The 17,191-nt window shown below is 33.4% G+C and overlaps 1 protein-coding gene across 1 annotated transcript; it reads left to right on the forward strand.

The window, feature by feature from the left end:
* Nucleotides 1-1,143: 1,143 nt before the first annotated feature.
* Nucleotides 1,144-12,517, forward strand: LOC137398605 (ketosamine-3-kinase-like). Its single transcript, XM_068084772.1, has 9 exons — nt 1,144-1,249; nt 4,344-4,453; nt 4,691-4,861; nt 5,630-5,713; nt 7,108-7,208; nt 7,633-7,810; nt 8,860-8,995; nt 10,128-10,308; nt 12,074-12,517. The coding sequence occupies exons 3-9, from the start codon at nt 4,703-4,705 to the stop codon at nt 12,132-12,134; spliced, it is 900 nt and encodes a 299-aa protein (XP_067940873.1). The 5' UTR covers nt 1,144-1,249; nt 4,344-4,453; nt 4,691-4,702; the 3' UTR covers nt 12,135-12,517.
* Nucleotides 12,518-17,191: the final 4,674 nt, after the last annotated feature.

Consider the following 17,191-nt stretch of genomic DNA (forward strand, 5'->3'; position numbering starts at 1 on the left):
TGATGTCAAAGGTTTAGCTCAAACGTTATACAAAACTATTTTCATACGTCCAGGGTGCTACTTGATTACATATAATCGCCAACAAAGCTACACTTTTTTCAAATTTAGTTAGGAACTGCGGGCTAAAAACTCACAAATCGTCGTCTTTTTTATATCCGACCCCCTAGCATTCCGTATTTGGCTGAGTGAACAATGCGAGTTGTTGCGATAATTTTAATTGCAACGAATCTTGCAAGCTCTTTGTAAATAGTGCTCTACTGCTCACAATAAAGTGTGATCACTGGCTTTCTCCTATTTGTACAGCATAATAGTTTATTAAAATGTGATACTCGAATATAATGAATTAGATAATCATGATAGCTAACAGTGAGAATCAGTTTAGATAGGGATACGAATTTTTAACCGCTACCACTAGCGTTACCGATAGCTTTACCGATAGCCTCAGGCCGAACGATGCAAGAGAAACAGAAGAAAGACCCAACTGCTATCGATACGAGCAAATAGCCATCGTACTAAAAACGATCTAGATTTAGGTCTAGAGTTATGTTTCGCCGATTTGTCAAACTGCTTACGGCGTAAGAACAAATATATTTTGTATTTCTACTCCTTTTGCAATAGCTAATTTGTTTCAGCCTATTCAATAAACGAGTGGCAAGTTACTGAATTATTAGATATAAAAATATTTGAAATAGTCAGCTACCATAGTCACCATACTCTGTGTCTCCTGTTGACGCAATAATTGTGTGTGGCAATAAAACTACGGTAATGGGTGTATCGTTAGACGAAAAGTCTCGTGCGTTTTCGTTCAAGAATCACGTCGAGAGTGAGATAGCTCGCCATTGGATATATCATTTTCGCATTTGGCGAAATTTCATTAAATGTTGACGTTTTCAAATCGTTTACCTTCAAAATCGCCACTAAACAACTAAATCGCCATGTTGCGAAGCTCTTGTAAAACTAGTTAACACGAACAAGTTCACAAAAGTTGTACCCTCCCCCCCCCCACAAAAACTCGATAACTATAAAGATTCGGGCTAAGGAAAAGCCATGCAAAAAATCCAAAGCCGCAACAAGGGCATTGCCATATGTCAGCAAACTTAAAGTTTCGACACGCAGCGTTACCATAAAATTATAGTCATGTCTGCAATGAAATGCGTTTTGTGAACAAACTGGCTCGAACATCTCTCGAAGCCAGACTAACCGTTAAACCTGCTTTGCAGTATTATGCGTGACTGATGGGGATATCGAGGTAAGTTGAACAAGTTTATGCTCGAAGACTGTTATTTCAATACTAACATATTTTTTATTTTTAACGGATATGTAGCCTACTCACGCCTACCAGTATTAATAAGATGCAATCTTCTTTTGATAAGAGTGGAATAGTGCAGGAGAGGTCGGCACTATTATGTCATCGTTGGTGCATTAACAGTTGCGTACTGTACTTACGCGGGCCTACTGTTCTAAGGTTCCAAAATGACATTGGCTTTTTTTCACAAAGAAAACATTGGTTTTGAAGTTTTGTCGTCTGAATGGCATCCGGATTGTTTTTGTTGCTGTTTTCAATAGAGTATAACAGTAAGTGATCTGGAGAACGTTAGTTTTTAATTCCGTTCATCTTCAGTCTCACAGATAAGCCTGAGAGAATGTACTGCAAAACAACCAAGGACACATTAGTGTTCTATATGAATGTGCTGGATGATAGGCACATATATCAAGTCGGGTGTAACTGTAGTAATTGGTAGTTTTGTCTGCTTTTAATCTTTTTCTGTTGCATTTAATTCATTCTTCAGTTTTTCCTGACAAGGGTTGGTAGTGGTTTGAAACTGTGAATTTGTATACTTTTATTATTTTATAATTCAAAGCATGTATTTTCTTTCACCAATGGTGTAGTCTTGTTTGATTTAAATTCAAAACCTTCATATGAGCCAGATTTTGGATCAGGTTTATGTAAAAGTATGCTCTCCATCTCATTCTTTTTATTAACCTTTCAGTCATTTCAATTGGTCTAGTTTAGTGTTCAGTATTATTACCAGTAGGGTTGTTTTTGTTGAGTAAAGCAAGTATATTAGTAGTATTTGCTACTAGTAGCAAGTATACGCTTAATAGCAGATAGTTCATTTTGAACTATCTGTGAATCAAATTCAAATTATTATAAGTAAAACTAAAACCACATGGAATGGCGCTGTATAAAGTAAAACATATTTAGATAGAGTACTTATCTTACTTAGCTACTGTCAATTTCGTACTTGTGCATTCATCAACTGTAGATTTCAACTAAAACAAGATGGTAGCTTTTCAAATATCCCTTTCTGTCACATGACAAATAAAGATATTTTTAAAAAGTTGTGTATATAAAATATATATTACATTGTATATAATATATACTACAGTGTCTGCAGTATACATTACACTGGATATAACATATATTACAGTGTATATATTATATACACTTATTATAGACACTTTTCACAGTGTATATAATATATACACTGTGAAAAGTGTCAGTGTTCTTAAGATGGCTACTCAATGAAATTGAATCAATTTCAGAGCTGAACTGTCTCAATTAACTGAAAAAAAAATTTGTGTGTTTAAAACCATTTATTACTAAATGGTTTTATGCTTGTTGACACTCTTTGAATATAATGGTTAAAACACAACATAATCATATATATTGGTAGTGGCTATATATAATCATGTACATACATGTATTGGTAATATAATTAGTATATATCAGTGAATCGCTATCCACTCAACTGCTTTTTTACAATATCAGTTTGTCATACGTATTAATATAGATTCCTTCAGGTAGGCTGTGCATGTATTTACAATTATGCCTGCATGTATTGGTTAATTCAATTCTTATCTTAAAGCTGGCCATGTGTGGGTGTTTAGATGGTATACATTTTTTCCCACAAGCAAATGTTGCCTTGTCTGGAATTAAGGCTACATGACAGTGTTTTCTTTATTAGTCGTCATTTAAAGAAATGCTGTAACTATAAATGCAATGCTGTAATTGTAATGCTTTAACCAAGTGTAACTAATGAGTTCTGTTGCTGATATTTTGTCAGGGTGTCAAATTTTGGACATTTGGCAGTTGTATCTCGTTTTGAAGCTATTAGCTGTGAGGCCAACATAAGATTGGTCTGCCTTGCCTTCTATAAAGACTTTGGCTGGCATATAACTTCCTTGGTTAGGCATTTATCATCAACAGGGAATTTTTTCTATCTCTTCTGCAGTTGCCGATTCCCTGTTTACTGATATTAGGGGATTTGTGTTGTGAAATGATCTGCTTAATATTCTTGGTGCAGCTGTAGCTGTTGAATAGCTTTCTAAATGTTTACTTGGTTGTAGATTTTTCCATCTGGTAGTTTTATGAAGACTTCTTCTATGTTTGTTGTGCCATCATTGCTGAATAGTGAGTTGTACCATAAAAATGTTTCCTTCTTCATAGTCTTCTTGGCTTCTACTACGCTGCTAAATGATCATCACATTTGAAATTTAATTTAGAACAATTTCAATGGAGCAGCAGTAGGCAAACTGGTGGGACTCATCATCTCACATACGATCAACAATAAAGACTTGAAATAGACTTGAAAAGACAATAAAGAGGAAAGTTTGGGTTATACCGTGAGAATGGCCTCGGTTTAATTGAAGTCCTGCCAAAAAATATAGATAAAATTGAAAACACTTGTGCCGCATATTCAACACATTCAATTAAAAATAAATTTGAAGCCGACAAAAATATAGTAGACTTCTCGGACACCAAACTGAATATTAAATCTAAAACTCGTAATTTTACAATAAGCCCAACAACATAACCATGTAAGTGCACAGTACCTCTTCTTTATTGGGTAGCATCCCGGCAGTCACTAATAGGCAACTTTTCTATCTGTCGTTAGCCCAAGAAATATTTGCCCAGACTAAGCAAACCTACCAACAAGCCCTACTAAAGAGTGGATATTACCAACCAGCCTAGCTGTGTGTCAGCGGTTTTTCATGATTAATTGTTAAACACCTGAAGAAGCAAAACAATAACTACATGTAGATCACATCGTGTCATGTCTCCTGTCTACTTGTTCATCCTGAATTCGACATTTTTTGTGTCAACTTAGTTGACTTCTAGAAAGTTGCTGTGATTATCCAGGATGATGATGTCATGCTTCCCTTTCTCAGACTGGCATGTTAAGATGTAAGTCAGCGCACATTTAAAGATTACATTGTAGACTGACAGGTTGAGGCTATAATTAACACTGGCAGCTGCCAATCTGATGAATTTCTCTGAAACCTAGAGGTTGTGACTGACACTGCTAACTTGTGGTTATGATTAATCTTTTATTTTCTAGAACGTGAACTGTTAACAACCGGATTGACAAACTTTTGTACTGCCAAAAGCTCTTCAGCGGTCGGTGAGGTTAAACTACCCAGATTGATGCAAAAGACATAGTTTACAGAGGTCAGGTTTATACAGGTTTTTTTGCAAAAGGGTAACTTTTACTGTAGCTAAGCTATGATGGCAAGATATATATGCAAAAATGATAGTTAGTACGAACATCTCAAGGTGATGATTGATACTAACTGGTATAGATTAACATTCAAACTTATAAGCATCGATTGCACGTTGATATCAACATTATTCATGCTGATAGTAAAAGCGCTAATGAGATAACAATTGAGGGTTTTATTTCTAAAGATCAGCAAAGATATGCCTCGATCTGATGCATTCGACGATCTGATCAAAGATGCTCTGCACACTGATTCGATCACAAAGATAGGTGGTGGATCTGGTGACATCAGTGTTGGTGTGTCTTATCGCACTAAGGAAGGCCAGGAGGTGTTTGTCAAGCTAAACGAAAAATCTGATGTGAGTTATAGTGAGAGTTTTCCATTCTTCAAACAAGAATTTAATCCCAAGTTGATCAGCAACCATCTAGTGCTCTCTGATTACTCTCTGATGTTTTAGGATTTATTCAATCTACTATTTATCGTTCCACAATTATCGTTTAAATGTAATCCTTTTACCATAGCAATTGATTTAGTAAAATGTCTTCAGTGCATCGCTGCTCTAGAATATCACTAGAAATTATCTGCAAACTGCGCATATGGTCAATGAAAAAAATAAATATGTTTTTCTGCATTTCTGATAATAAATCATGTTTTGAAAAATCATATTTTATTTTCTTGTGAAATATTTTCCTGTTTAAGCATAAAGGTTAAAACTGTTTAATTATTGTTTAAAACTTAAGGTAAATGGCGCGATGAAAATAATTTAGGTCCATGGTTTTTTGAATTGGATAGAACAGTTTCCAAAAATATTGCCTACATATGTAAACATTAAAAGTGGTTGGAAAAGTATGAAAGTCTGTCATTTTTATGAAGTTTTCATTGGTAGAAGATATTTTAATGCATTTCCATCGGTAATACAACTGTAATAATATCTGGCAGAATTAGTTCAGACCGCGCCTTTTGACGTATTTTATGATCAGTGCTTTTTTATATTCATAATATATGCTGTAGCAGGAATCTTTGGCTCTTTTGATAACAACCAAAACTATGTTTTTTGTTTGAAAGCTAGCTTCAAAGGTAGAATTGCTTTTATTAGATTTGTATTATAGATGTTGGTGTTTTCTAGGCCCTGCTAATGTTTCGTGGAGAGGAGGCTAGTCTGAAAGCATTAGCTGATACAGATACTATTACCTGTCCTCGTCCTGTCAAGGTATCTGATTTGTTGACTGGCACATGTTTAACGAGTGAAGGAAACTACAAAGGTTATCAGAAGAATATGGATTTGATGGTGATTTACATCCAAATATGCAAGTTTTAGCTCGGAAAATGCATTTTTTTGATAATTTTTTTGATGAATTCTAATAAAAACCGGTTTTGAGTTGACTATAATCCTTTAATTCCATAATAATTCTTATTTCATTGTAAAGTTTTATCATTTTGAGTTTTAGAGCAATAATTTGTTTTTAGAAGTGTACAATATATGTCACTGATGCAATTACATATTCACAACAATTTGGGTACAATAAACGCATCAGCAATTTGATAATCAGTAAACAATAAAAGCAACCAAAATTTAAATGCATGTCCATGGTGACAAATTAGTCAAGTAGAGGTCAAAGAAATTTTGAACCTAACAAAAAATACAACATAAATGTTTATCGATGAATAATTGAATATGCCAATTTATAGTTAATTGATCATATAGTTTAGGACTCCAATTTTAAGAGATTGTTCCTATTTCTTTCTCAAGGGCCGTTGTAAATTTTAGGACTTCTAGTGTTCACTTCTTGAATACTAAAAAAATTATGGTTAACACCTTATTACTCATCAACTAGCAACATATCAATGGTTTTTGGTAGGCAAACATGATCCACACAATTTATATTCCAGAGTAAACTATAAATTGAAAAGATCAGTCCGTTTACTTTTGCAAAATTAAATGCTTTCAGAGACATTAGGCATCAGAGCGGAAATTTACTGCACTACTGCTTAGTACAATATTTATTATTCAAAATTCCCATTTTAGAATTTTGTAAATATATAAGAATCCTTCATTGTTTTTGTGTGCTAGTAATAATTATCAGACTAGGATAATATTTGATATCCTCTACATACATGCATATCTAGATCATCTTAATGTTCAGATCAGTGCTTGTAATCACTTTAGTTCTGCTGTGAGGGTTGTGTGCAAAAAAGCTCATACACCAAAAAAACTTTAAATGCATAAGGTAAATCTGTTTAAATGGATAAAGATTAGGGTTGCTTGAAATAGAAACTGTCACACAGAGCTGGTCCTACAAGCAAGTATAGGCTGGTTTACTCAATAACGCCACTTCTCGGCCACAATATTGTTGCAATCATTGTTGATAACAGTGTTCAAACTATCACAAACCCATCCAGGTTTGCATCAGCAAATACTCCGTGACGTAATGTTCTCATTTTTCTTTTTAAATTTTTGCAAAAAACTTCTCGGTTTTCAAATATGCAAAAGGACTTTTTAAAGAACATGTGGTATTTTGTTTGCCGATTGTTTCTGCTTATGTTCCTACTCCTTCCCCTTTTGCTTCTACTCTGTATCTGTCAATTCTACTATTCTTGCTGTAGATTTTAGAAGAGCTGCCAGGTGGTGGAAGCGCTCTTATTATGACAAATCTAGCCTTGGGCTCCTCTCTAAATGCTCGGGCATTGGGAGAAGGTCTCGCACGGTATGCGTTTGACAAAGTTCTATACTAGAGTTGGGGTATATGTAGATTGCTAGGTAAAGTTTGACGTCAGAGAGGAAGCAATTAACATTTTTGCAAGGACTTGTATTTGCACAAGAAAGAACATTTGACAATACAGTAGGTGATCCTACAATGTAAATAATCTATTCCAGGAACGCTTCTGTTATAAGGGTTTCACATTATAGGAATAGTAGTTTTTCATCTTTAATGTGCAACTATGGCTTTATTGTTTTGACCGTATTTGTTATGTTATTATTGTTAATTTTATTATTACCAATTTTGTTGTTTGATTATAATTCACTTTTATTATTAATAGTAAATTTTGTTTATTTTTTATAATTCTGTCCAGCAAGGCCATTTTGTTCTGCCATATTACCCTGTCTAAAATAAATTGTGTTTGCTGTAGGTTACACCTGCACAATCTGTTACTTTTGGATGCAGGATCTGCCTCTGCTGTCAGTAAGTTTGGCTTCCATGTCCCGACCTGCTGCGGCTACATCTCTCAGGCTAACAAATGGTCAGATAATTGGTTAGAGTTCTTCTGTGAAAAGATAGAGTTCCAACTTTCTATAACTTCTTCTCAAGTGAGTTTAACTGCGTAAATTACAAAATTTAAATTATGTGAGTAGAATAATTTATTCCTTTTCGTCAGATAGGATTTCACTGGGTAGGAAATAAGTCTTACCTATTGACTTATCTCATCAGTAAGACTTTTACCCACCCAGTAAAAGCTTACCCAGTGACTTCACTGGATAGGAAAGTTTACCCAGTGGAGCAACTGACTGGAAAGAAGTGATTTCCCAATTTTCCATTTAAGCGGTATCGAGAAGTCACTTGCAAAAAACAGAAGCTTTCAGAAGTTTCCAGCTTAAATATGTGAGCATTATTTAGCATTCAAGGAGTTGTTACAAGAATAATTTTTTTTCATTTTTAGAAAACATTAGTTTTTGAATTAATTCTATATCTATTATTACCTTTGTAGTGGTCTACATTTTGCATTTATATATTGCTAAATACAGATTTTCTCATTTTTATGGAATGTTTCTTATAAGTAAAAGAGCGATTAAAAGAGATAGCTAATTTTATAGCCTCAGATAAACTTTTTGTAAGTACGTAATTTCAGCATTTACAAGAAGAAAATCCTAAATATTGATCGGTTGGCAACCTTATTACTTTTGAATACAATTTAGTTAAAATAATTTGATTGACAACAAAGTGGCTGATTGTATAGCTAAACACAATGACTAAGTACCATTGTCATAGTGTGTCTTTGAGTTTCAATTTTCAGCAATTTTTGATTTGAATTGTTTTTTATTTTATCTACCACTTGAATGATGCAGTGATAAAAAAATTTTAAAGGTTTACTTGCAGCAACATTCACATTACAGTTATTTGGTATCCAAAAGTTCACCATGTCTTACTCTGCTGTGTTGTAGGTACAAAATATTTGGAAATGTTATTACAAGCTCTTAAAAGCTCAAAAACGAACAGTTAATTGCGGTCATCACGAAAATTCCATAGTTTGGAATCTTTAAGGCTTTTATAGATATTAGATCAGATATTTTCTTTCCGGCTTGTGGATTTATTGTCTCTAGTTTCTTTGATCTAGCACAAACTACTCCTACTCATTTAGGGCGGAGAAGCTATTTCTCTCTGGAATAGGCTCAAACTGAAAGTTTCACAGTTATTCACGGGTGTGAATGTACGGCCCTCTCTTCTTCATGGAGACCTGTGGTCGGGGAACACTGGACAAGTTCCGACTGGCCCAGGTACAACGCTTGCTATGACAATTTATTCATTTTCCATGTGACTCAATTCACGTCCAATAAGCTTTATGGAGACAGACACTTACAGGAACAAGTACCACAAAGGTTATTGTAGACATATTTTTATAGAGTATCATGGAGGTTAGTGTACATGGATCTCTATTTAGCATTATGAGTTTATTGTACATGTATATCTGTATGACATCATGAGTTTATTTTACATGTATCTCTGTATAGCATTATGAGTTTATCGTACATGTATATCTGTATGACATCATGAGTTTACTTTACACGTATCTCTGTATAGCATCATGAGTTTATTGTACATGTATATCTGTATAGCATCATTGAGGTTATTGTACGTATAACATTATATAGTATATTGGAGGTTGTTATACACAAATCTCTGTATATCATGGTGTAAGTTATTGTACATGTATCATGTGTGCTATCATTGAGGTAAATGTGAATGTATCTTTATACATTAGCATTTAGGTAATTGTACAAGTATCACTGTAAAGCATCATATAAGTTATTGTACATGTATCACTGTATAACGTCATGGAGGTTATTGCACATGTATCACTGTATAACATCGTGGAGGTTATTGCACATGTATCAGTTTAGAGCATCATTGAGGTTATTGTACATGTATCACTTTAGAGCATCAAGGATGTTATTGTACATATAACATCATATAATATCGTGGAGGTTATTATACAAGGAACTGCTTTTAGCCTGAGGCAGTTATTAATTATTTCTAGTAGTAGGCTATTAACAATAACAATTTTTGCATAGAAGTGTGTGTGTATAAAAAAAGGTAACTGTTTCACCAGAAGCTATCCTACAAAACTTTGAATACAAAAATACGGAGGCGATATAATTGTCCGCGTGAGAAAAACTGGCCTTGACTCTAAGTATAGTAATCGCAATTTACGAAAACTGTTTCTTTAAAGGTAAATTGTAACGCATGGTCGCATTGGTAAAACAATCAGCGTGCGCTATAGCTATAAACGGAATGAGAGACTGAAAGATCCCACATACTTTAAAAATATATATATGTAGATGAAAAGCTAACATTTGTTGCAGTAATCAACAACTCTTTTAACAACTCAGTAACTCTTTTTTGTTGCAGTCATCTTTGACCCAGCCAGCTTTTATGGTCACCATGAATATGACTTGGGCATAGCTTCCATGTTTGGTCCCTACAGCCAAGGTAACTTGTTTGCGAAAGGCTATCACTCGTTGATACCTAAGGAGGCTGGCTTTGATAAACGGAACCAGCTCTATCAACTCTTTCACTACCTAAATCACTGGTGAGTCAAGGTCATGGCAGATCTAGTTATAAGATTGTTGAGAGTGAGCGCTATCGTCTATTACTGTGTTTCAAACAATGATCAATTAGTTAATTTAAAATACTACATCTAGTTTACGGTTTAAAATATTTAGTCAAATTTAATCGTTTTTAAAAATAAACCTTTGTTTATAGATTGTGTATCTACACCGTTTTTATTCGCTGGAACAGAACTCCACTGAATTTTTTTGAATATTTATTGAACTCCTTAGGTTTGGGCCAAGTTGGAAGATTAGCATACTTGAGGGGAATGTTAATATTGGAACGAATACAGTAACAAAGTAATCAGTCTACTTCCGATGAGGTTGCATCTTAAAACACCATTTTAAATGCTAATAGAAGTGGTAAGTTTTGCTCAGTGTGAACTTTATTATTTTTCTGTTAGGCAGGAAGTAGCGACTTCATGATTGAAGTGGCGTCACTGGGTGTTTGCTATTTTGAACACTGATAATCATTATCATCATTGCCAAGTTTGAAGCCATTTATCATTCATGCTAGGCTATCGGTAGGCAACTCGATAAATAAAAAAACAAGCATAACAGTATTTTATTGGGCAGTCATCAATAATTTTAGTCAGAACCAGAATAGAAAAGATCATCAACTTCCCGGCAACTCAAACATAGATTTAAATACTGGTGATTTACATGAAGAAATAAATGTTAATAACAGTTGTCTACATCTATGGCAGGATTTAATGACATTTAGTTTTTTCAAACAAAAGCACAAAACAGAGCAAAGTAAATTAGTATAGCAAATTTAGTAGTTGCTAACCATAAAACACTTATCGACAAATCCAATATAAAGTATACAAATGTAGAGTTTTGAATGTCTGTTCACTAAACACAAAACTATATAATAATTGTTCGATGCAAAAATTATAACTCTGTTCTGTTTTTATTCCCAAGTTAACCAATCAGCTTCCAAGAACTGCCTGTGGCGATTCTGTTCTACCAAACTCTGTAATTTTGCTTTGAGTTTTATAAATTGTAAAACAACTTCATAAATTGCTTTATCCTTATTAAACTCATTTTAGTTGAATTGACAATTAAAAAGTCTAAGCTTGTACATGATTTGGCGTTCCTTTTTTGAAACATGTTTCAGAAACAATTACTAAAATTTGTGTTTACCCTAACAGTCGCCATTTTTCTTTTTTAATCACCTGGTCAAAGGCCACCACAATTAATAAGTCATTCATATAACTACATAATTTCTCTATTTTAGTACTGAAAACCTTCTAAAAGTTGCATTATTCTTTAATGATGAACTCTTGTCAGTGCATTGCATATTTATATTCTGTTAGTATTAGCTGAATAGAAACACCACCACCGACTTGTCTATAATTTCGCAAAATGTCGATTTTTGGACTGCACAAAAAAATCAATTTTTTATACGAGAAATGTTTTCATGTAAGTGCATAGCGATGTATTCACTGTCTCTTTGCTGCGCTCTTGATCATAGAAAATTATTGACAGGACTTGGCATCTATTGACAGCTGTTGACACCTGTTTATCACTATTAACACCTGATGACCTATCATTGGCCGCTACTGGCAACCATTAACGATTATGAACAGAGACTTGGAAAACTGTTGGTAGCTTTAAATTAGCTATATTGTCAAACTTCATTGGTTTCAACAAAGTTTAGATTGCCATTGTGAGGTTTACTTTAGCTACATTTTAAACGAGACCCAACTAAAGATCCTACTGGTTTTGACCTATTGGTTTTAGGTCACATTTTGGAGGCGGATACCGAAGTAGCAGCATTGCCATCATGAAGAGCCTGCTATAGCCTTCATATAAGGTGACCTCTGATTATACATAACTTCAAATGTTTCACTGGACTACATTAAAGAAAGTGGAACTGTCTCATTTCTTTTCTTTCTGGTAAATATAAACTCTTGAATGAACCTGACACAAAGTTATTTGAATGCCCAACAGGCGTGTCCATTTGTACAACAATTATGTTTGTGTTTTTAAAATTTGGCCTGTTGAATTAATGTTTAGCCCTAAACTCTATTTGTTACCATAAATACAATCACACTTCCGTATTTATTTTGTCTTATTCTACTCTATTGACTGATTAGTTTGACCTCTCCTTAGTTTTTTCTGCTTGGCTTTGATATATTTATCGGCACTGCTTACAAACATATTTTTTGTTTAGTCACATGTTAAAACAGCTGTAAACGATGGACCTTTTTTTACAATTATGATAAAAATTATAATTCTTCAGTTCATTGACGTAGGTATTAAAAATAAGCAGTATTCAAATATGTTCTAAAACTGCCTTCATAATGCAAAGCTAATAGTTTACTTTTTTATCCAAAGAAATTAATTTGTCCTGATAATTCCTAAACAAGCCAATAGCCAACAAGCAATAGCTCTGATGTTACATCAAAGAGTGAACATCCTAAATTTGTCTAAGGGTAAACCATGTTCCACAATTGATGAGAATTTAACAATCCATACACAGAAAATGCTACACATTGTTTTTTCTACATGATCTGTCTCTTTTATTTATTATAGTCGAGCATTAATGATCATTTGAAAAAATTTTGAGGGAACACAATTTCTAACTACAAGATACTGTTCACATAATACTTTCTATAATTAGAACTGCTTGTCCAGAGTCACGCTTTGATCGATGTTAAAAAAATGCATTGCACTGGAGTTGAACTCAGACATCCAGTTTAGCAATCAGGCACACTACCAACAGCCTCATGCAGAGCAAAGTATTTGTACAGATATTTATTACAGATGATGATCTCTCACTCCCAACAGAACTGACAGCCTACGGTTTTCATTATAAGCTCAGTGTCAGTTTGTCTGACCGTTTGTTTGACTATTTATCTGCACATCTGTCTAAATGTCTATCTGACTTTTGTCAGATAACCTGTTCGGTCATCTGCCCAACGACCTTTTTGACCATCTGTTCAACTGATGATATAAATGCTCCACAGGATAGGCGACGGGCATCGTGTGGGCGGGGTTAGTGATGGGGCTCTGTTGGGATGAACCCGAGCATGGCACCAGAACAATGAAATATGCTGAATAAAGCCACTTGTAAGTTTACAAATTTTATGAACAATATTGGTTATTTTACTGATCTGCTGGTTTCATTTTGTTGTCTAATAAATATACATGCAGTTGCCCAATATTGTCACCATTATGATCAGTCAGTTGCCATACGCAAGCATTCGTGATATTAATAGTCGCCATCATGAAATAGCCCAATTCGGATTTAGAATCTTAGTATGAAAAATACACTGCACAGCTTTGCCTGCTGTCCCATCTTATTAGCCAGGTAAAACAATGTGAAAATGATGAAAGACTTGGTCATTGTATATTAGGGGTAGCAAAATATTAATCAAAAACTAGGAAAAAAGGACACTGTTTGAGTAATTTTGGGTAGATTATATTTAAATTTAGGCCTATACTACGACCTCTACCAATCTTAAAATTGCCAAAAATAGGTAATTTGAAATGTTTTATTTTTCATGAATCCTAGCATATTGCTAAAATTGAAGGGAAAAGTGAAAATTGCGTGTTTGCTGGTTACAGGTTTTGTTGTTTTCTACTACTAACCGGAAATAAGGTATTATTCGCAATCGACACATATAGGCGATAAAAATCGAGACCCTAAAACCTAACAAGGCAATGCAACCACCTCGTAAGAACTGTGTTAGCCCCAAAATCCAGGCTAGCACAATCCTAACAGAGCTCGATCATTAAGTCTCGCCTATATGATAGCCGTCGCCTATCCTGTTAGGGGTTTATATATTGGTTCAACTTTCTGTCTGTCCGACTGTTTCTCTAATTGTCTCTCCGACATGGAAATCTCAGTTAGAAGGTCTAAATGAAGCGTAGTAGAGCAGGAATCTCTTGTAATAATGATCATCAGACTAGTACCTGCTGCGCAATGTCACGGGTGGTCACAGAGTTGAGTTAATGTCACAAGTAGAGGTGAACAATCAGTAATTATTAGTATAGTTGTTTCAAAGCAAATTTGTTAGTAAACAAACCGGTTATCTATAAAAAAAAACTTTATAACCAATATCAAGGACCGTTTTTATATTTTACAAAGTAATTTCAATTTCAAATAAAGTAAAAAACACAAGCCACATGGTAGAAAGTTTAACTAGACAAATCAAACCTTTCACCAACAACTACGTAAGAAGAACAATAACTAGTCTAAAGTTAAATACTGATGCATCATTATTTGCATTAGGCTATATTTTATATTTTACATTATTAAAACATTCTTTGTAACAGTTGTAAGGTTATAATAAACATATTAAATTGGATTAATGTTTTTGCAGTTACTTATTCTGACTCGTTGTACATTCCAAATGTTGAATCTTTTAATATTTATTCTTTCTTTTTGTCTCTGTTACACGATAAGTACTGCTATCGGTAATTCGTTTGTTTGAAGTCAATATTTGCACTTTTTCTGTCTAAAACAAGAAATATTCCAAGATAAATACTTGACATACAATTAAGATTTTATTCAGATAGGTATCAACAGCTGTCAAGTTAATTGGTTAAATGTGGCAGCTATTATAGAAATAATGGGATTCAATACATTGACAACTGGTTAGGGCAGCTTAGATTCTTTGGGCTTTCCTGACTAGACTGTCAGAATGCTTCTGATACAGTTGTTTACAATTTTTCGTTAAAAATTATCGATTTGAGTGTGAAAGATTTTTGATAATACATAAGTTGTCAGCTAAACGCTAAACCTACATTGTGGCAGAATAAATATTATCAAAACTATCTGTTGCATCACCATTAGTTAGTTATACACACTATGCTAAGTTGATATGTGACTTGCTATAAATACTGTTCGAGAACTTTCTAGTGATTTACTACTATATGTAAGCTGCAAACTATGTCAGCTATATCAGCTATAGTAGTTGGGTTGTATAAAAACTTCTGCTGCAGTGAGTTGCGTTAAATTAATATGCTTATAACAATTGGAAAAATATATATGAACTTACTTCGGTGAGTGTACATATACAAATATAAAACACCATCCATAGTTCATCGTCGAAGTAGTGCTAAAAACTCAAAGTTATGTATGAAGTGAACATAAAATAGTTTTACCCGTTTATTAGAGATACCAATGTTAACCATTTAGTGCAATACTTAACATTCAGCTTGTATACTGCAAAGTATTCCTTTGTACACGTTCACCAGCAAATGCTTGTAGCTTTAGATATAAGTCGACACTGTGTTATGAGTACACGTACACATACGCAAAGGGAAATCAACATGAAAAATTAATAAAATCCGAAATTCTTTAATTGTACCCAATTTATATCCAAAGTTTTCAGATGTATCAGATTATGAAGCGTTTACTCAGAAAGCATTAATTTCAAGGTTATAATTTTCTTTGCATCATTACAACCGACAATGATCATGGTGTGATGGACTCCATTTAGTTAAACTAAATGTTTAAAAATGTTGCAATTGATATCAATTGCAGTTTTGATAATTTCATTAAGTTAAATTGCATTTCCAATATATCTTCGTTTAGCTTAGAAGCTAACAGTTCTATTAGGCTAAGAAATTAGAAATAAACCACTGATTTTTTTCCGTATATAATAAACAAATTTATTTGAGTTGTTTCAAATTAAATTTGATCAATTTTTTTTAACTCTCATTTTTAATTAAGTTTTCACTTTACAATTTAAATCTTTTAAATGTTTGATCTATGCTTCGTAGCAAAGTATAAGCGTTCTAGAGAAAAAATTTTCCAATCTGTTGGAATTTTGTTTACAGCTGGCCAATGCTCTGTTTTTGTCAGGAGTTCTTCAGCTTTAAAACTGAACCTAATAGAGTTGTTCCAGAAGGTTAAATAACTTAAATTTTATTACTCAAGGCTCAGAGTAACTGTAGACAAAGTTTGTGTTAATTACTCACCTTTATACCGCCAAGCAAGATATAAAACAAATAAAGTGGCAAGAGCTGTAAGAAAGCCCGCAACAAACATCATGACTAATAATCCAGCCTTCGAATTTTTTCTTTTTCGAGCAAAGTCATTATCAGGTGTATTTTTGATTCTGGTTATGCTGGAGTTTGGAGTCTCTGTTAAACCAGAAATTGACATACATGTATGTTCGTTTATACAAACATTACGTACTAAATTCGAGTTAAAATGTTTTGAGAATGATTAATAGCGAGAGAAACAGTGATTGATCTAATCCGCTTGCTTGTTCAGGAAAATGAGCAGCTGTGCAAAAGTGATAAAACTTTTTTCAAATTTTCAAGACGCTAAAACTTGGCTGAAGCAATACTAACCTGCCTGCGGTTGTTTTGTAGCTGCTTTCAACTTCGACATCACCGAGAACATATTGAATTACAAGAATCTGTTAAAAATTGTATACTTAGTTCAGGAATGAATATGTTATGATTTTTTATAAATTGAGAATGTATATTAAACATAGTTTTTTACAGCCATATAACTATACTGCAAATTTTCCTATAAGCATTTTGAATTTTTCATTCACGTATCATATGTATTTCATTATCATATGTTATTTACGTATCATATCTTGCATATGTATGAATTATATCAAATCTTTTTTATAACCAATTTAACTGTCCAATTATTATTCCAAAATATTTAGAAGATAATATTTTATATTCATAATTCATAATACTTGTTATTATAATAATTTACATTAGAAATTTTATATTTATAATGAAAATCTTGTGGTGAGCCTTAAAATATTGATTTTTCTCTTGCCTCACTTAAGAAACAAAACAATGTATATCTATATTATATATACCAGTCACCTATCAGTATAGTTTGCTGTAAAAGATCATCAGGTGTGTTAATAAAGCACA

The sequence above is a fragment of the Watersipora subatra genome, chromosome 6 (genome assembly GCF_963576615.1).
Source record: "Watersipora subatra chromosome 6, tzWatSuba1.1, whole genome shotgun sequence".
Classification (NCBI taxonomy): domain Eukaryota; kingdom Metazoa; phylum Bryozoa; class Gymnolaemata; order Cheilostomatida; family Watersiporidae; genus Watersipora; species Watersipora subatra.